General features: G+C 41.6%; 1 protein-coding gene across 5 annotated transcripts in view; it reads left to right on the top strand.

Annotated features, from left to right (window-relative positions):
• Positions 1-779: 779 nt before the first annotated feature.
• GK5 (glycerol kinase 5) overlaps positions 780-20,545 on the top strand; it is an 80,345-nt gene continuing 60,579 nt past the window's right edge. The window contains exons 1-3 of one of the 5 annotated variants that reach the window (XM_086674434.1): positions 780-900; positions 8,606-8,699; positions 11,295-11,370. In XM_086674434.1, coding sequence (XP_086530560.1) covers positions 11,309-11,370 — 62 coding nt within the window. In that variant the 5' untranslated portion in view covers positions 780-900; positions 8,606-8,699; positions 11,295-11,308. Of the gene's footprint in view, positions 1,099-8,605; positions 8,700-11,294; positions 11,371-20,545 lie in introns of all 5 variants that reach the window. The other 4 variants (XM_086674433.1, XM_086674432.1, XM_086674436.1 and 1 more) reach the window with 4 other exon arrangements.

Here is a 20,545-nt window from a genome sequence, read left to right as displayed (position 1 = left end):
TGTGACAGTTTGGTCAAAAGGACAATTTGGTTCAAAATGAAGATCCTTTACTTTTTAATTGTACCGTTAAACATTTTCAAAAAAGCATGTATCCATATTACTTTCATAATTTTACAAAAAGAAGATAATGAATATTTTCAGGCACTGGTTTTTTTGGAGTGCTGGTGGTAGTGGAGAGGCTGCTGAAGCAGGCATTAACACCTTCCTGCTCCCTACAGATCAGGACTGCACCTTTGGAGCTGGACCACCTTCTGCGAAGGCTGGTGAAAGGAAGCTACAGGAATCTCAAAATTTCCCTAGGCCTTTCTGCGACTTTCTGTCCTGTCTGAAAGACTGCTGGGGGGGGGGGGGGGGGGGGTGGGGAGCGGGGGGGTAAAAGTGGCCACCCTACGCTTTGTCCCTTCTTCCTTACCAGAGGGCTGGAGAAGGTCTTACTCCTCGTGTGTTATTTCATTTATAAGTATTTATCGATGTGTATTACATGCACAAATTTTACCAGGTTTTCTTGGGAGAGTGGTCTGCGGGAGAGCTAGGCTCTGCTTATCAATATATACTTCAGAATGAATTTTTAACTTCTTTTCAGGTCACTTTATTTTTAAAAACTGTCATAAATTGTAACTTTGGTGAAAAGAAACGCGACGACCACCTCCCAAAACTAGCTCACCTCCGCGCAACCCTCAGAGCCTCCAGCGCCCAGCACCCGCGCCGAAAGGATCTCTGCGCGGCAGTGATGTCACGGCGTCGGGGCGGGGCCGCGGCAGGGGCGGGGCTGCGGCAGGGGCGGGGCTGCGGCAGGGGCGGGCCGCTTCCCGGATCTCGCGGAGGGGCGGGCCGGGGGCGGTGGCCCGGCTGGGCGCGCTCGGCCCCTGAGGTGCGGGCCTTTATAAACGCGCCCGCTCGGTAGGCGGTTGTTGCGGAGAGGTTTGCGGGGTCGGGATGGTCGGGGTGCGTGCGGTTTCAGAGCAGAGGCGCCCGGAGCAGAGCGCGCCAGGCCTGCCTCGCGCAGGCTTCGTGCTGGGGCTGGACGTGGGCAGCTCGGTGATCCGCTGCCACGTCTATGACCACGCGGCGCTGATCCGCGGCTCCAGCGCGCAGAAGGTGACGGGGGAGCGGGCGTCGGGGCCACGGGTCACGGTCGCGCATAGCATGCGGGATCGAGTAGCGGGAGGCGAGCGGGTGGGGCCGCCTCATCAAGCTGCATGCAACCACCTGCAGCACCGGCGGGCCCTTGGCCCCGAGCCGCGGACAGGGAGCGGGCAGATACCCGAATTTCCTCCCCGGACAGGGCTAACACTTGTGCGCCCTTCCTGTTCTGGCTGAGGGCTGGAGGGGCCGGGTTTGTGACCAGGTCGTTCGCTTGCTTCTATCACCTGCGGATTCGCCTTTCCAGCCTTTCCTGCGTGGGACTGCGGAGACTCGTAGGGCAGGGCCGGGCAGGGCACTCCGCGCGTATCCAACCAAAAGGTGCTTTGTGACTTGCTAGGTTTTTCCCAGTTCCTTAGGAGACCTCCAGTCCCGTCTTTATTTACATTTACATTTTTCAGATCTTAACAGAATTTATTGTCCATTCTTCATTTGTCTTCATTAACTGCTCTCAGAGTGCTGGTTGCTCACCTGAGGGACTGATTTTCATGGATATGGGAGGTATTGGATAAGTTTTGAAGGCTGCTGTCATTACTTTTATCTTTTCCATCTTTGGATTTTTTTTGTTTTGTTTGTTTTAATATTTGAGAGAGAGAGAGATTGCACACACTAGGGAGGGACAGAGAGATAGGAAGACACAGAATCCAGAGCAGGCGCCAGGCTCTGAGCCGTGAGCACCGAGCCCCATGCGGGGCTCGAACTCAGGAGCAGTGAGATCATGACCTGAGCCGAAGTCGGTCGCTTAACCAACTGAGCCATCCAGGGGCCCTATCTTTTCCATCTTTGAACATTGATAAAAATAGCTTTTTCTGATTTGAGAAACCTCCCAACTCCTTGTTGTTATTAGTAAAGCGACCAACAGATTGGTGTTCTTCCGTTCTTATTTTAATGAAGTGTTAATTTCTACAAGTGCACCAAAAATAATGTTGATTGGATATGGTGTTTTTACCCTTCTTTCCAATATCAACATCTTTTTTGATTGCCGTGTTAGGAGCCATTAGTTACCTAACCATTCCCATCAGCCCTTGGACTCTTGTTTTTGCTCAGTTCCCTCTCTTCTTCCCAACCCCTTAGCAGTGTTTTTCAACCATAGCACTTGCCAGGAGTAGGTCTAGCCAAGTTACTGCTTTGAGAAAACGGGGGAATTTCATTCTGGTTTCAGGACCAGGACAGAGAGCTGGGAGCCCAGCCACTTGCTGGGCCCTTCTCTGGCTACCTGTGCAGAAACCTACACACACCAACCCTCCTCCAACCTGAAAGAACACTGTCCTTCAGTGACTGCATGCGTCTTATCTTTTTATGAGTCTTTATCACAACACAATGATACTTTTCACACAGTCTCCCTCATAATTCTAGACACACAGTACTTTTGTTTTAGGCAGTCGTGGGGTTTTTGTTGTTGTTTGTTGTTGTTTGTATGTGTTTGTTTAAGGAATTGAAGTATTTGGAACCAAAGGGAGACACAGATTGTCAGAAAATACAAAGTTTCGGTTGCTATTTTATTAGGGGCAAATGATTACCTTTGAGAAATGAGGTAGGAATCCCAAAGTTGAATCAAGATTGCTCTGAATAGCAGGAGCAAAGAATGTTTTGCTCACACTCTCTACTGTGATGTGTCTGGAAAGACATGTGAATTAATGAACATACAAAAAGTCCCTGCCCTAACGGATGAAGCACTTAGATTGAGGAGTTTTTAGCAATGCTTCTCCAACTGTAGTAGGAGTTTATAGCACTGCTTCTCAAAGTGTAGTTCCTGGGCATTTGGGGTAGAGATAAAGAAACTAAGATTTAGAAACTTGTGTACCAGTTTGGTAGAGTAATTTTATGTCTGTTGACCTTAATACTGAAACACTTGGGATTTTCTTTTGTATGTAATTTTTTCCGAGAAAATTGTTTTATTTTAATTTTTTTATTTACTTTTAAGAGAAAGAATGCAAGCGGGGGGGGGGGGCAAAGAGAGAGGGGGATGGAGGATCCAAAGCGGGCTCTGCGCTGACAGCAGAGCCCAATGCCAGGCTCAGACTCACAAACCATGAGATCATGACCTGAGCTGAAGTCAGACACTTAACCGATTGAGCCACCCAGGAGCCCCTAGGAAATTGTTTTAATTGTGTCTTTTTGGGTTTTTTTTAATGTTTATTTATTTTTGAGAGAGACATTGCAAACAGGGGAGGGGCAGAGAGAGAGGGAGACACAGAATCTGAAGCAGGCTCCAGGCTCTGAGCTGCCAGCACAGAGTCCGATGCAGGGCTTGAACTCAGACTGTGAGATCATGACTTGAGGTAAAGTTGGAGGCTCAACTGACTGAGCCACGCAGGTGCCCCTAGAAAATTTTTTAATTGTGTCTTATTGTTGGTCCAGGGGCACCTGGGTGGCTCAGTCGGTTAGGCATCCCACTTTGGCTCAGGTCATGATCTTACCCTTCGTGCGTTCAAGCCCCATCTCACACTCTGTGCTTACAGCGATGAGCCTAGAGCCTGATTGGGATTGTGTGTCTCCCTCTCTCTTTGCCCCTCCCCCTCTCGTGCTCTGTCTCTCAGAAATAAAAAAAATTAAAAAAAAATTGTTGGTCCATGGGTCACCTGGATGGCGCAGTCACTTGAGTGTCAGACTCTTGATTTTGGGTCAGGTCATGATCTTGCAGTTTATGGGATTGGCCAGGGTCAGGCTCCAGGCTGTCAGCTTGGGATTCTCCCTTTCCCTCTCTCTCTGTCCCTCCCCCATGCATGCTCTCCCTCTCTCTCTCAAAATAAATAGTAAACATTAAAAAAAATTGTTGGTCCATAACAAATTAGAAAGGAACAATCAGCAATTGGTTGGTCACTTACTTCAGATAGCTGGAGTTCTTTGAGAATTGGCCTACATTGCTATTTAGCCCCTGGTTTATTACCTCATGGGTACAGAATAAATCACTGTATTGCATTTAATTAAAGTATTAAGAATTAAGTTTGCTTCATGAAACTTTGGTTTGGACACAGAACTTTTGTATATTGTCTCAGATGAAAATCACCTCTGCTAATATGATGGTAAGACTGAATAGTAGAAACCCAAAACCTCTTAGTATAGGATTCGATTGATGCTGCTGCATAAATAGCTTCAAAGAGAAAGAGAGAAAGAAAAAGTGAAGAGATCACCCTTTAGAGACAAGAACAAAATAGGCTGTGTTAGTTTTTTACATAAAATTGAAATCCCAAACATGAACCCTTATGTTAGGAGGCTAATACCAGGCCTCCAGAAGACCAGTTTTATTTCTTGTGGCATTCATTTTTTAGCAGCAGAGATACGTTTTTAGGCTTTTAAAATAATTTGTACTTTTTATTTATCTTTATGTATTTATTTATTTTAGAGAGAAAGTACAAGCTGGGGAGAGGCAGGCATAGGGGGAGGCAGTGGGGAGAGAGAAAGAGAGAATCTTAAGCCGGCTCCCCACTGAGCACAGAGCCTGATTCAGCGCTCTATCTCACGACCCTGGGATCATGACCTGAGCTGAAATCAAGAGTTGGACACTCAACTGACTGAGCCACCCAAGCGCCCCTAATTTGTATTTTAAAAGCAAATCTTTCTATAGATTCTTGAATATTGGTGTTACAAACTAAATCCACATGTCAATATTTGATGTTTCTAATTTTAAAAATGGAGAAAGTTTATCATGTTCCCCATTGGAACATCATGCTATTGTGAGAAACCATGGAAAACAATAACATCTTGGTGGGAAGAACAGGATAGAAAGGCCACTTCAAAGAAAACAGTATGGCCTCTACTACTGTGTACCCTTCTGTCTTGAAAACTTCTGGTTGCTATCTTTTTGTTTTGTTTGTAATCCACAAAACAGATCTTGTTAGCTTTGGTTATAGTTTTGTCTAATCGGTGTGGTCTTCCTTCAGTACAAGAGATTTCTCTGTTGTGACATGTTTGGGGATAGTGAGCTGTCTGGGCTGGTGGAGTGGGGGGAGTGACTGTGGAGTACCACCATCAAGTCTGAAGGTTTGTAGACTTGAGGCAGTGATGTCCACTTTCAGTTTTTTTGGATGAAGAAGTGTTTGTTGCAGCTGAGCCATTTGTCTATGGTCATGAAAGCCTTGCCTAGAAAAAAGCAAATATTAGATAGAAAGGGAGTAGATTTTGTTAAATATGTCTCAGAACTCAGTGGATTCTTTTTTCATATCAGACCTTGTCACCCTCATGCTCCCCACATAGTCACTGTCTCCTCAGCATTCCTTTTTTTTTCTTTATTTTGTCCTTTTCTTACATGTTCGATCTTTGGTTGGTTATTTGTTCATATTTTCAGTACCACTCAGTAGTCTTACCCCACTCAGCTATATCTGGTATTTGCAGGGAAAGAACTCTTCTGGATCAGTCCCTCTGGAGAGTAAACCTTTTACCATCTGCTTGGTTAGGTAGGGGCAGTGATGGGGCTGGAGGAGGGGATTGGGGATCCTTATAAAGCCTTTGAACCGATCTTGTGTGTTCAGCCTCATTTGGCATCCCAACCTTTGGAGGTACCTCTAATTTACCATGGAATCTCTGCCGGGGTTGAATAAAGATGTGGTGCAATCTGAGTAGGGAGTGAAGTATCATCTTTCTGCTCTCTTTAGCCATGTGCCACCCACACACTGTTATCATTAACAACATTTGATAAAACCTAGGTCTGAGCCTGTTTGCTCTCTTCTCATTGTCCTTCTGCATTAACCTTTTGTCTTTCAATTGTAGAGAGAGAGGCCATGCAGGCAGGGGGGAGAGAGAGAGAGAGAATGAGAGAGTGAGAGAGAGAGAGAGAGACAAAATCTTAAGCAGGCTCCATGCTCAGCACGGACCCTGATCCCACAGGGATTGATCCCACAACCCAGGGATCATGACCTGAGTTGAAATGAAGAGTTGGACGCTCAACCAACTGAGCCACCCAGGCACCCCTTGAATATATAGATTTTAAATCTTTTTTTTCTTTTTTTTTTTTTTTTTAATTTTTTTTTTTTCAATGTTTATTTATTTTTTTTGGGACAGAGAGAGACAGAGCATGAACGGGGGAGGGTCAGAGAGAGAGGGAGACACAGAATCGGAAACAGGCTCCAGGCTCCGAGCCATCAGCCCAGAGCCTGACGCGGGGCTCGAACTCACGGACCGCAAGATCGTGACCTGGCTGAAGTCGGACGCTTAACCGACTGCGCCACCCAGGCGCCCCTAGATTTTAAATCTTTCACTGAACTTAGGAAATTTTTAGCACTGTTACTTCCCTGGAGTAATTTTTTTTTTTTTCTCACTGAACTCTTTCTTTTCTTCTCTGGGGAGTCTGATGACATAAATACTAGACCTTTTGCTCTTGTCTCATAGATCCCTGAGGCTTTATTTGATTTTTTCCCCAATATTTTTCCTTTCTTATATTTATGTCAGATAATTTCTATGGATCTATCTTGGTTTACTGACATTCTTCTATTATCTTTATTTTACTATTGAGGCCATCCAGGATTTTTGTTTGTTTTTTGTTTTTTAGAGAGAGCATGAGTAGCTGAGGGGCAGAGGGACAGAAAGAGAGAGAGAATCTTAAGCAGGCTTCATGCTCAATGCCGAGCCCAATGCGGTGCTCAATCCCAAGACCCTGGGATCATGACCTGAGCTGAAATCAAGAATCGAATGCTCAACTGAGTGAGCCACCCAGGCGCCCCTATTTTAATTATTATATTTTTCTTTTTTAAAATTGATTTTACCAGCTTTATTGAGGTATGATTGACAAGTAGAAGTTGTATATATATGTAAGGTGTACAACATGATGTTTTGGTATACATATACATTGTGAAATGATTACCACAATTAAGCTAAATAACATACCCAGTAACTCACATAATCACTATTTGTGCATGTGTGTGTGTATGTTGAGAACACTTCACAACAGTTGTCTTAGCAATTTCAAGTGTACAGTACATTATTATTAACCATAGTTACCATGCTGTATGTTAGGGCTCTAGAACTTACTCATCTTATATCTGAAAGTTTGTACCCTTTGACCAGCATCTTTCCTTTTCCCCTATTCTCCTAATTATTGTATTTTTCAGTTCTAATATTTTTTTTGTCTTAACATTTCTTGGCTGAGACTTTTTATCTTGGCATTTGTTTCAAAATACTTTGCCCTTCTTTCTTGGAACATTTTTATAATCGCTGCTTTGAAGTCTTGATCTGATATTTGTCATCTTGGCGTTAGTATCTATTACCTTTTCCCATGTGAGGGTAGATTTTTCTGGTTCTTCACATACCTTATAATTTTCAGATTGTATCATGGAATTTTGAATATTGTGTTATAAGAGTCTGGGTCTTGTGTAAATCTTATGATGAATGTTGATATTTTTCTTTCACCAGGCAATGAATGCAGTTGGGTTCAGGCTACCCTTCTGTGGACTTTGGTTTCACTGTTGGTTATTTCCAAAATCTTGGTGGTACTATTTGTATCTGTCCTGTGTATTTGCCACCCAGTAGTCAGTCTGGCACCTGGGTAGTGGTCTCTCCCTTAGTTCTATTCTTAACATCTTTGCTATGCTGTTTAGGATTATATTCACACATGTGCAGGTTTGAGGTGAGCCTCGGGATTCATTCACAACTTTCTGGAGCAGCTTTCCCAAGCCCCTCCCTCTCTGAGATTTTCCTGGTACTTTTTGGTTCCCTGAGCCTCCCCTTGTGGCTACTCTTGCCAGAACGCTAGAGCTTTCATTACCCTACTCTGCTGGCACTTCCTATGCCCACAGCTGGGGCTACGCATCAGGAAGCACAGAGAGAGAAAAAAAGCTATGAGGGTCTTGGGCCACAGCTCCTCTGATTGGAGAGGAAGTTTTACCTCCTTCGGTATTTTAGGTGCTTGTGATTACTGGTGCAACCACTACTACAAGATAGCCTAGGTACAAACGTATGTGGGCAAAGTGGGGGAAAAAAGAAATATGGAGGACTTCTCCCATTCTCTGTTAGCCAAAACATGAGAGCTTCTCTTGGAGTTTCCACTGCGCCCTGGTACTCACTTCTGGTTTTGTGGATTGCCTTGAGTCCAGGCCAGGGAAGATCAGGAAATAAAATGGGAAACTTACCACCAGTTCAGTTGTGGAGTCCACAAATAGCTGCTCCATGCATTCAGTGGGAGAGACGGGGTGGAGTGTGCTTCCTTCATCATAGTCTGAAGCAGAACCTGGTACTTGATTTGTTGATTTTTATATTTAAAAAGATATTTCTCTTGTTACAAAAATGGTACATCTCCATTCTGGAAAACTTGAAAAATAAAGATAAATTTGGAAAGTAAGGACAAAGAAAACTAAAATTTTCTATAAGTCATGAACAAAAGAAAACTTTTTATTTCCTATTTTGCATTTTAACCATAAAAATGAATTAGATAATAAAATCATGTTGTTAATCATTTTAACCAGTAATTTTAAGACCCAGATATTATTGACGTGCTCTAATGTTGTTTTTATTTGCTTTTTCTAAATAGGTACAAAGACTTTATCCTCAAACTGGCTGGGTTGAAATTGATCCTGATGTTCTCTGGCTTCAGTTTCTTGCTGTAATAAAAGAGTCTGTTAAAGGTAATTAGATTTAGAAAAATAAAAATAATAAAGTATATTTTGTGTTAGTAAGGGTTTTCCTCAGTCTTTAGAATTTTGTGGGTTGCCTAAGCTATAATTATACAAATAGTATTTTACTGGGGTCACAATTTCCCAGTATTTTTCAGCCGACATTTGTGGTTTACCGTTAACCACTTTGTCAAGGAAAGGTAATGGCAACTCTCTCCTCTGGCTTAAATCTTTTTTCAACTGCAGTATAAAGGTTCACCTTCCTTCTTCATTCCTAGTTGTAGTTAGTGCTCATTTGATTTCGTGTTGTGTACAAAATACCAGAGGTTATTTATTAACAAAGTTATAACACACAGTTCCTGCTGTTAGAAATTTACACTTGAGATACCTTTATTGTTAGACAAGGGTTTTTTTTGTTTTTTAATTTTTTTTAAATGTTTACTTATTTTTGAGACAGAGAAAGAGCATGAGCCGGAGAGGGGCAGAGAGAAAGAGGGAGACACAGAATCCGAAGCAGGCTCCAGGCTCTGAGCTGTCAGCACAGAGCCCAGTGCCGGGCTTGAACTCACAAACTGTGAGATCATGACCTGAGCTGAAGTCAGACACTTAACCATCTGAGCCACCCAGCTGCCCCTGTTTTTGTTTTTCTGTGTGGCCTCTTGATGCAAAGTGCTGTCCTGGCCATAGCGACAGTCTGAAATCTTAGCTCTTTAAGAACATTTTCAATGCAACTTTCTTTAAAAACATGGCAAAAGATGACTTATAAATGTGAATTCCAAAAGATCTCTTACTTCACTTTTGTGATTGAATTGCTTCTCCTTCTTACCTTTTTTGGTTTGAAATATGTCAAACTTATTTTAAAAAGTTCCAGTAGTACATGGAATACCTGTATACCTTTTTCCCAGATTCAAACATGTTTAGTAGTGTTTATCATCCTTTGCAAACTCTTTTATTTGACCCATTTGAACATTGGCTGTGACATAATAACCTGTTCTCCCTAAATACTTGAACATTATCTCCAAAGAAAGGGGAATTCTCGGGATGCCTGGGTGGCTCAGTCGGTTGAGTGTCTGACTTCAGCTCAGGTCATGATCTCATAGCTCATGAGTTCCAGCCCTGCGTCAGGCTCTGTGCAGACAGCTCAGAGCCTGGAGCCTGCTTTGGATTCTGTGTCTCCCTCTCTCTCTGCCCCTCCACTGCTTGTGTTCTGTCTCTCTGTCTCTTTCTCAAAAAAATAAACAAACGTTAAAACATATTTTTAAAAAAAAGAAAGGGGAATTCTTTTATATAACTACAGTGCACTTATCTTAGAGGAAATTTAACATTAATACAGTAATATTTTCTAATGCTTCATCTTCAATAGTCCTCTCTTATCTCAGTCATTAATAGCTTTTTGCCAATCCAGAATCCGGCCAAAGATGAGGCATTGCACGTAGCAGTCAGTCTATCTAGTCTCTTTTAATCTAGAGCGTGTTCTTTATGACACTGACAATTTTCAAAAGTACAGACCAGTTTATTAGACAGTCCTACATTATGGCTTGTCCTGATTTATTTCTCATGATTAGCTTCAGGTTAAATATTTTTGAGAGAAGTACTGTGTGTGAGGTGATATGTCTTCCTCAGTACTCAAATTGAAGTTGTCCCTATTTTTCCTAGTGGCATAAATTGCTCTTTTAAAACAATATCATGAAAAATACTCAAGTAGCTGTATTTTAAGAAATATGAACCAAAAAAACCCATGTTTTATTTGCATTTAGCATCTGTTTGTATGGAAAATAAGATCTGAGCTTCACTAATTATAATACTTTCCCTGGGGATTTTCCTTTACGTCATCAACCAGCTTCTACTATGGTGTGTTGATCTTGAAAATAAGTTGTTTTACTGGCAAATAGGGGTTTATTCAGGAATAGCAGAAGTGCAATTTGGGACAAGCAAGCTATGGCAAAAACCATAGGCTATTCCAACAAACAAAAAAGAGGAATGTTCTTTTGTTAAAAAGGAGAAAGAAGTTGGGAAGGTTTGTTTTGAACTGTGGTCCATTGGGAGACAAGCAAGAGTTTAGGGTGATGATGGTTTCTCATTGGCTTGGGTAGTAGATTTGTTATGGAAGATGCAGTGTACGTCTTTTCCTATCAGGACCTGTGATTGTCAATTCTTTTCTGCTGAGGATTCTTTTCGTGGGGTCTGTAACTGATAGGTCTTCCTGTAATTGACCCAGTGGTATGGTTGTGACTGCATTTTAGAGAGGTTTCCCTGTATTAATTTTCATAGGTTGATCATTGCTTGAATTAAGATCCACTCTTTTAGTATTACAAGAAGAAAATACAATCCAAGTAACCTTGAGTATTGTTTATTTTTTTCCTAACATTTAAAGCAAAAGCCCATTTTGCTATTATTCAAATATGACCTTTTTCCCTTTAAGTAAAAAATTACTACAAAATCATCTTAGTAATGCTTTCTTTATTAGCTCCAGTTATGTTACTAAATGCTAAACCCAGATGTTTTTCTTAAAGATTATATTGAATGATCTATTTCCCATACTATAATATTATAAAGAAAACTTCACTGGCTTTTACCCCCATGTGTTTTACCTATCTTTATTTTTAGCTGCAGGAATAGAGATGAATCAAATTGTTGGTCTTGGCATTTCAACACAGAGAGCAACTTTTATTACATGGAACAAGTAAGTACGTTGTTTGATAAACATTCTGTGGCTGGGTTCATACCATAGTGAGTGTGCTGCTGTAAGACCTTTTTGAGGAGTTTTAAATTTATGAATTAAGAGTTTTGCTGGGTTAAGAGGGATGAAAGTGGGCCTGCTTTCTGGCGTTTTAAAGTACATTCCCTGCATGTTGTTTGGGCTTGACTTCTATTAAATAATAACAATAAAAATATTATTACTGTCATTACAATTCTCCATTCCTTTCTTTTGAGGTGAGTTTTTCAAATAAGCATGGATTGAAATCTTAAAAATTAGCTTATATCTAAAAAGATTCAGGAGATTCTAACAAATTTCATAAACACAATTCTATAATTATGGTTTATATTTTCAGTCTGTTCCAAATTTGATATTTAAGTACCTACAACATATGAGGTATGTATAAACATAATTATAATATCATAATGGCTACCATATAGTGAATACCTATGATATTTCAGGTTCTATTATCCTAACAAACATACTTATTAATTAGGTATTATGTAATATGTCTTTTTACAGAGAAAGAAACTGAGGCTTAGCGAAATAAGTAAGTGGTTCAAGGCCACTCAGTTAATAAATAGAGCCAAGATTCCAAATTATCTTTTTTGACCCCAAAACATATGCCCTTCCCACTACCTCTATATTACCTTCAACATGAGTTTCTTTAAAAACATTAACAATGGACACATGGGTGGCTCAGTCAGTTGAGTGTCCGACTCTTGATTTCAGCTCAGGTTATGATCCCAGGGTTGTGGGATCGAGCCCCATGTCTCACTCCGTGCTGAGCGTGGGACCTGTTTGGGGTTGGGGTTGTCTCTCTCTCTCTCTCTCTCTCTCTCTCTCTCTCTCTCTCTCCCCCTCTCCCTTTGCCCCCTCTCCCACTCTCTCTCTCTGTCTCTCAAATAAAGAAAATTATAAAAAAAAATAAAAATGATAACAGCAAAACTCTATAAAATGTTTCTTTGTTATAAAGCCCTAGACACCAAAGGGCATCTTGAGCATGGGGCAGTGGGGAAGAAAAATGGTAGATATAGGGGTAAGAATAAGTATAAGAAACATAATCAGGGTGAATTCACAAGGACTTGGCCTCTGATCCAGTACTGGGCAAGAGGAAGAAGTTTAAATTTACCAGTGATGTTTGGGAAGATAATGATTGAAATTATAGACAACATAAAAGGAGGAACCAGTTAGGTGGTGATGATGGTGGGTAGAAGGGAATATGATAAAGTGTTTGGTTTGGGACATGGGGATATGGAGATCCCCTAAAGGTGGTTAGAACATTTGTCTGGTTTATACTGAGGCATGGCTCATTTCCTCCAGATAGGTGCTCTTTCTTTGAGGGTATAATGCTTCTCAGATGGATGCCTGCGTCTATAGTCCCTCTGTGCCTTCCCCCAGCTCCCCACCCAGTTCATTGGGCACAGCAAGTCTTAAATAGGTAATACACGTGTCAGATAAAAGAGTAAAGGATTTAAAGTCATCTGTGTAGGTCAGGGTTTCTAAACAGTGGCACCGTTGACATTTTGGGCCAGATGATTCTTTGTTGTTGGGGCTATCCTGGGCATTGTAGGGTGTTTAGCAGCATCCCTGGCCTCTGCTTTCCAGGTACCAATAGCACCCTCCCCCCCTGGTTTTGGCAGCCAAAAACATCACCAGACATTGCCTAGTGTCCCCTGGGCGGTAGAATCACTCCCAGTTGAGAACTGTTGACATAGATAAAGTCCAGAAGAGTAGGTGTGTTCTCTGGTAGAGATTATATGGATAAAAGAAAAGAAGACTGAGGATTTAGACAGAGAGTATCCACCCTGCCCCCCAACTAATTGGGAGTCAGAAAGCAAAAAGCTAGCATGACAGGACAAACACATATCTGGGAAGCGGGTGGTATGGAAGTTGAGGCAGGAGAGTGTTCCTAGGGAAACAACTGATTGGAAGTGTCATGTTTTGTTGGATTTGGAGATTAGATCATTGGCCACATTGATTGTTTTCATCAGAACCTAGATTCCAGGTCATTCATGACAGGAAGGTCAAAATACTAGGATGCAAAGTTTTTGTGTGGCAGTAGGACCATACCTCACTTTTAGGAGAAATAGAAGGGTCAGATTCCAAGACCATCCAAGACCATTCACTTCCCTTATTGGTGGTGTTGTCATTTTGGCAGGATAGGCTTTCTTCCTCAGACAATTAATTTTGAGTTTTCTTCTTGGCTGTCCTTTTTTGAGATGTTCATATTCTTTCATCATGAGTTTTGGAAACTTTGCTTGTAGGAAATACTAGATATTCAACACACACACACACACACACACACACACACACACACACACAAGCTTTGTGCTTCTTTTACCTTAAAATAATAGAGTCTTAAAATAGTGCTCCCTGGGCACCATGTGCCATGTAGCACATAATGCTGGCAGATCTACAAGCTCCCCAACAAAGAGCTGAGATACAGCACAGGAGTGAGTGGGCACAGCTCTGAGCTCATTTTCTAGAGAGAGATTGACAGGACCCTGGCACAATCTATTGTGCATTCCAGACCTGGCCAGCACCTCCTCCCAACTCACTGTTTCTTTCCCCTACGGTCACTGTCCATTTCTATCATCACGGCCATAGAAACATTGTTTTCCTGTTGCTGTCGTCAGTAAGCCTAAAACATTGAACTTTCTTTTTTTTTTTTTTCCTCCTTTCCCCTCCTTGAGATGCTTGGTGTTTATTATCTTTTTACAGGCCTTGACTTTTCTTCATATTCTTCAGATTAAAGTATTTTTCAATGTATTTAGTCAGTGGTGTGTTTAGCCTGTATCTGACAATAGCTATAGTACATCTCCCCTATTTTGGTTGTTTTAAATTCGTTTGTTCTACAAAATCGGATCTGTTTTGTTCCTTCAATCCCTGTGTCTCTCAGGGAGGCTTCTGCCAGCTAACCTCAGATCAGGGTGTGTGCCAATTAGTAACATAAACTATGAGTCATGCAGGCAAACTGAGATTCACTCAGTAACTGTTTGAGGACTTATAGGGAGTAAGGCAGTGTGCTGGCTACAGAGCTGAATATGAAAATGAATAAGAAGACCAGCCCTCAAGAAATTGACAGTCTCATAATACAAATATGTAAATGACTGTGTTCCCACAGCACCAAATATATCTTTTATTGTAGTACTTGATACTTGTGTTAATGGTTCTTTCCAATTACTTATGACAGAAATACATTAGGAACCACGGAATGGTACACTGTGTTAGAGAGGTTTAAGGCAACTCATTTACATATTGCTTGTCGTGTTTTTTCCTCCATTTGTTTTTTTATTGTTGACATAGGTAAAACAAACCCACATCACTGCTAAGTGAATATTGGAATATGTGTTACTTCTTAAGATCAGTATTCTAGATTGTCTTCTACCATGCTATGAATTAATGATGTCTCGTTCTTCTTGTGTCTTATGCCTTTGTTCTTCAGCTGTGCTAACATTTAACACACCATGCTTCATCCTGAGAACCTTCGAATGTGTAACACATTTTGTCAGCAATGTTCAGTCTCCTCGTTTGTTCCTCCTCATCCTTCAGAGCTCAGTTCTGTTGTCATTTCTCAAAGAAGCCTTTCCTGACCTTTACACTAGGCAAGGTCTCCTGTTAAGGATACTCATGGCATTCTGTATTTCTCCTTCATAGGACTTTGTCCTGTAGTAAGTAAGTGAGTAATTGAGTATTTGGTTTCCCTGGTAGAAAATATATTCATGTTTGTTTGCTTGTTTGCTTATTTATTTTGACAGAGAGAGAGAGAGAGAGAGAGAGAGGGAGGGAGGGAGGGAAATGGGAGTGGAGGAGGGGCAGAGAGAGAGGGAGACAGAATCAAAAGCAGGCTCCGGTCTGTCAATGTAAAGCCTGACTCAGGGCTCGAGCTCATGAAACATGAGATTATAACCTGAGCCGAAGTCAGATGCTTAACTGACTGAGCCACCCAGGCACGCCATGAGTAGATGCTTTCTAAGTAAAAAGAGCAAATCAAGGGCATAAACAGGAGGGACAAGAGTATGGAGTGTCTGAAGAATCAAAGGTACTTTGGAATTCAGAGGGTGAAATAGGGAAGGCACCATACCCAAGGGTTCTGACTTCTTCCTGACTCTGATCTTCTCTCTGACTATCCTCTTCCTAGTCTGTGCTCCAGTCACACTAGCCTGCTCTCTGTTTCTTGAACATTCCCACTGGTTCCTACTTTTATTAGGAGCAGCTTTGCACTTGTTGCTCCCTCTATCTGGAACGCTCCTACCTGAGATCTCACCTCTTTCTCATCATTCTGACCTCACCACGGAGATCATTCTCCCAGGAGACCTTCCCTGACCATTTTATTTGCCCATCAATTTACCATTTTATTTTCTTGATATCACTTATCATTATCCAAAATTCTTATTTACTTATTTGAATATTTATTTATTACATATCTCCCATAGGTGTAAGAAGTTCCATGAGTGTTGGGATTTAAAAAAAACTTTTTTTTGGGGCGCCTGGGTGGCACAGTAGGTTAAGCGTCCGACTTCAGCCAGGTCACGATCTCGCGGTCCGTGAGTTCGAGCCCCGCGTCAGGCTCTGGGCTGATGGCTCAGAGCCTGGAGCCTGTTTCCGGTTCTGTGTCTCCCTCTCTCTCTGCCCCTTCCCCATTCATGCTCTGTCTCTCTCTGTCCCAAAAAAAAAATAAATAAACGTTGAAAAAAAAAATTAAAAAAAAAAAAACACAAAACTTTTTTTTAAATGTTTATTTATCTTAGAGAGAGAGCACAAGCAGGGGAGGGGAGAGAAAGAGGGAGACACAGAATCCAAAGCAGGCTCCAGGCTCCGAGCTGTCAGCACAGAGCCTGACGCGGGGCTCGAACTTACGAGCTGTGAGATCATGACCTGAGCCGAAGTCGGACGCTCAACTGACAGAGCCACCCGGGCGCCCCCAGTGGTGGGATTTTTGTCTGCCCTATTCTCGCTAGGTCCTTCACACTTAGAACAGTACCTTCACATAGTAGGCCTTCAAATGTTTGAGTGATTGAGTTGTACCTGGAGAGGAAGGCAAGGTCCCAGACCAGGAAAGGCCATTTGTTTTGGTAAAGAGTTTATCTCTTATAAGTAGTGGGAAATTATCAAAAGCTGTTAAGCAGAAGGGTAATATGACCAAATTTACATTTTTTTTTTTAAATTTTTTTTTCAACGTTTTTTTTATTTATTTATGAGACAGACAGAGACAAAGCATGAACGGGGGAGGAGCAGAGACAGAGGGAGACACAGAATCGGAAACAGGCTCCAGGCTCCGAGCCATCAGCCCAGAGCCTGACGCGGGGCTCGAACTCCCGGACCGCAAGATCGTGACCTGGCTGAAGTCGGACGCTTAACCGACTGCGCCACCCAGGCGCCCCTCAAATTTACATTTTAGAAAGAATATTCTTTAAAATTTTTTTCATGTTTATTTATTTATTTTTGAGAGAGACAGAGCACGAGCAGGGGAGGGGCAAACAGAGAGAGAGAGAGAGAGAGCATCCCAAGCAAGCTCCTCACTGTCAGCACAGAGCCCGATGTGAGGCTCAAACCCATAAACCATGAGGTCATGACCTGAGCTGAAACTGAGTCAGATGCTTCACCGACTGAGCCACCCAGGTGCCCCTGGAAAGAATATTCTTGAATCAGGGTAGACAGTGGATTTGAGAGGAATGAGAGTAAGATGGGGAAGTGTCTTTGAAGACAATTGCTTATTCAAGTCTCTGCTCTCATACCTAAAAACACTCCCCACCCCCAATTACTCTATTCTTTTACCATGCATTCTTTCATGGCATCATCCTTATATGAAATGATAGTTTTAATTACTCATTTGTTTCTCCCCTCCATTAAAATATAAACTCCAGGGATATAACAGGATCCCTGTGGACTTAGGATGATCTCCCCACTTCCCCCTAGTTTTTGGCTGAAGCAGCTAAAGGATACCATTAACCCAAGTGTGGCACACTAGAGAAAGAGGGGCAGCAGGTTTGGGGTGGATGTGTTGCATTTGAGGTGGCATGGAGCAATTCTAGGAGATAAGCAGAAGGTAGCTATTTGTGAGGGGATGGAAATTATGTGAGAAGCTGGCCCTAGAGTTGTAGATGGGTGAGTAGTCCTGTGCTGACAGCATTCATGAGTGTGGGTCAGATTTCTTTACAGACAACAGTTAGTTAAAAAGAGAAGGGGACCAAGCATATAACCCTCAGCAGATACCAGCATTTAACTGGCAGTCAAAGGAAGAAATATTTGCAGAGGAAACCAGAGAACATATACTTAGAGAGGTAGGAGGAGAAACAGCACAGTGATATCATGGAAGCTTAGGAAAGTGACAGTTATTTTTTTTAATTTAAATGTTTGTTTATTTTTGAGAGAGAGCGAGTGCTACAGCAGGGGAGGGGCAGAGAGAGGGGGAGACAGGATCCGAAGCGGGTTCTGTGCTGACAGCAGAGAGCCCAAAGTGGGGTTCAGATTTGAACCATGAGATCATGACCTGAGCCAAAGTTGGACGCTTAAGCCACTGAGCCACCCTGGCACTCCAGGAAAGTGACAGTTTTAGGTAGGATGAAGTGATGGTCCGGACTCCGTATTGCAGAATGGTCAAGTCAAATAGAAATGAGCCTGTAAATCTGGAAATAAGGAAGACAGTGGTTACCACAGTGAATATACTTTTCATGAATGATGAGAAATCTGAATTGTACTTGTATCACATTTGGTTGAGGTAATGAGAGGTTATGAGGAAACATTGAAGGCTTTGTTAGGTTGTATTCCATACATATGGATCGGTACCAGTTCACAAGGTTCTGGCATTTAAAGCAGACACAGGAGGGTCACCTGGGTTGCTTAGTTAGTTAAACCTCTGACTCTGGATTTCAGCTCAGGTCATGATCTCACGGTTTTCTGGGTTCGAGCCCTGCATCTGACTCTGAGCTGGCAGTGCAGAGCCTGCTTGGGATTCTCTCTTTCCCCCTCCCCCACTTGTGCTATCTCTCTCTCTCTCTCAAAATAAATAAACTAAAAAAGAACTTAAAAATTTTTAAAAAAGAAAGAAAGCAGACACAGAAGAAAGCTGGAATGATCCCAGGTTAGGTATTGGGAAGATAGATGGTTAACTTGAAAGGTAAGGGGTAAAAAGAACCTCATGAAGAATAATGGAGTAGGAACCTGTGAGGATTGGTCAAAGCAACCATTGAGCTGGAAAGAAAGGTTGTAGTAAACTGCTTCAAAACTCTAGAACCTAATTAGGCCTTACAACAACTAGGGGAGTGCTGGAGAAAGTAGCAGCAACTACTGTCAGGTAAGAGGGTGTGTGCAAACTGGCCACTGTCTTTTACTCCTCAGTGCTTCTGTGGGTATGGGAAAAGCAGCTCCCATTACTGGAGTGAGTGGCTGCTACTAGGACAAGCAGTAGGGACACTGTCCTACAAAAATTTGGATGTTTATGCTTTGGTGGTGCCCCACGGGACTGGCACAGCTGCTTACCTAGGTTCCAGCCCTCTCAGCTGCAGTGGCTTTCTTAACCAGTGTCTGTTGGGAGATTTAATGGTTTTTTTCTGGAGCCAGACATTTAAGAAAATCTTTGTCAGCTCACTGACACAGAGAGAACAGAAGTCACGGAAACTTCAGTGACTACACACAACAAGGAATACACACTTTGCAATAATAGTTTGGAAAAGTCACACACTGACAACTCCAACCCTCAAGAAAGAAAAATCAGCAATCCCTGAGGAGGGGGTAAACCAGATTTCTAGAGTTATCACATTTATTTTCAAAGGAATAAGTTTTACGCATCTCACTGACTGAAGGAATTAGTCACACCCTAAGGAATGTTTGAGAATTAATCTGTTAAAGACTAAAATTAAACATTAAGATACAAAATTACACATAATAAATAGTATAATTGAAAACTGTACAATTCAGGACTCATGACATTTCCTTATAACCACTTTCAACTCCATAATTACTCTGTCTTTCCTGTAAATAGCACCTCTCAGTACTCAGTCTTACAAGTTATTAAAGCAAGGCGCATTTTTATATATTAAACTAACAAAATAACAGTCTGGGTGAGATTATGGCAGAAGTGTTTCACTCATACATTGCTCTCATATTTTTTAATATATAATATTAAATTTAATTAAATTAATATTTAAATTAATAATTAATTTAATATAAATTAAATTAATATTTTCATATAAAATTAATGTCTCCAAATAGTTATCAAGTACAAACCAATGCTCCAGACGCTCCCTGAAGCACCATCTGGTACAGGCACCCTAGCTGAGAAGGCATTGGAAGTGGTATTATAATCAATATGCAATATTGACTATAACATCAACTGTTGCAGGTTTGGCCACATATGAGGAGTTGGACTCAGTAATCTCACACTTAGGAGTGAGGGAGATTTGGGGGAAACAACCCAACAGAAGCAACAACAGCTCATCAAAATTTGACCTCGGGAAATAGGGTCACTGCAAATGTAATTAGTTAAATTAGGATGAGACCATAATGCAGTAGGGTGGATTTCTAGTTCAGTGTGACTAATGTCCTCATACAAAGACAGCCACGTGAAGACAGACCCATGGAGAATTTCATGTGAAGGAGAAGGGTTGGAGTGATGCAGCAATGAGCCAAGAAATGCCAGAGATTGCTACAGACTGCCAGCACAAGGCAAGGAAGGACTCTATTGTAGATTTTAGAGGGAGTGTGGCCCTGGCAGCATTATGATTCTGGACGTCTAGCTTCCAAACTGAGACAATAAATTGCTTTTGTCTTAAGCTGTTACGGCAGCCTAAGGAATCAAATACAGTGGTCAACTGATTTTTGACAACGACACCAACCAGGCAATGTGGAAAAACGTGTCTTCAACAAAGTTGAGAAAACTGGATTTTCATTTGCAAAAGTATGAATGTGGACCCTTACCACATACTATATATAAAAATTAACTCACAAAATGGATCAAAGACTCAATTTAAAGGATAAAACTTTGTAGTTTTAAAGAAAACATAGAGGAAGATTTTCATGACCATGAATCTAGCATCGACTTCTTAAATGGCACCAAAAGCACAGTTAATAAAACAAAAAAATAGATAAATTGGACTTCATCAATATCAAAAACTTTTATGCATCAGAGAACACTATTAAAATATTTTCATATTTT

The sequence above is a fragment of the Puma concolor genome, chromosome C2 (genome assembly GCF_028749965.1).
Source record: "Puma concolor isolate L17-30 chromosome C2, mPumCon1.1.hap2, whole genome shotgun sequence".
Classification (NCBI taxonomy): Eukaryota; Metazoa; Chordata; class Mammalia; order Carnivora; family Felidae; genus Puma; species Puma concolor.
The sequence above is the reverse complement of the archived record's forward strand: the minus strand, read 5'-3'. Positions and strand labels throughout refer to the sequence as shown.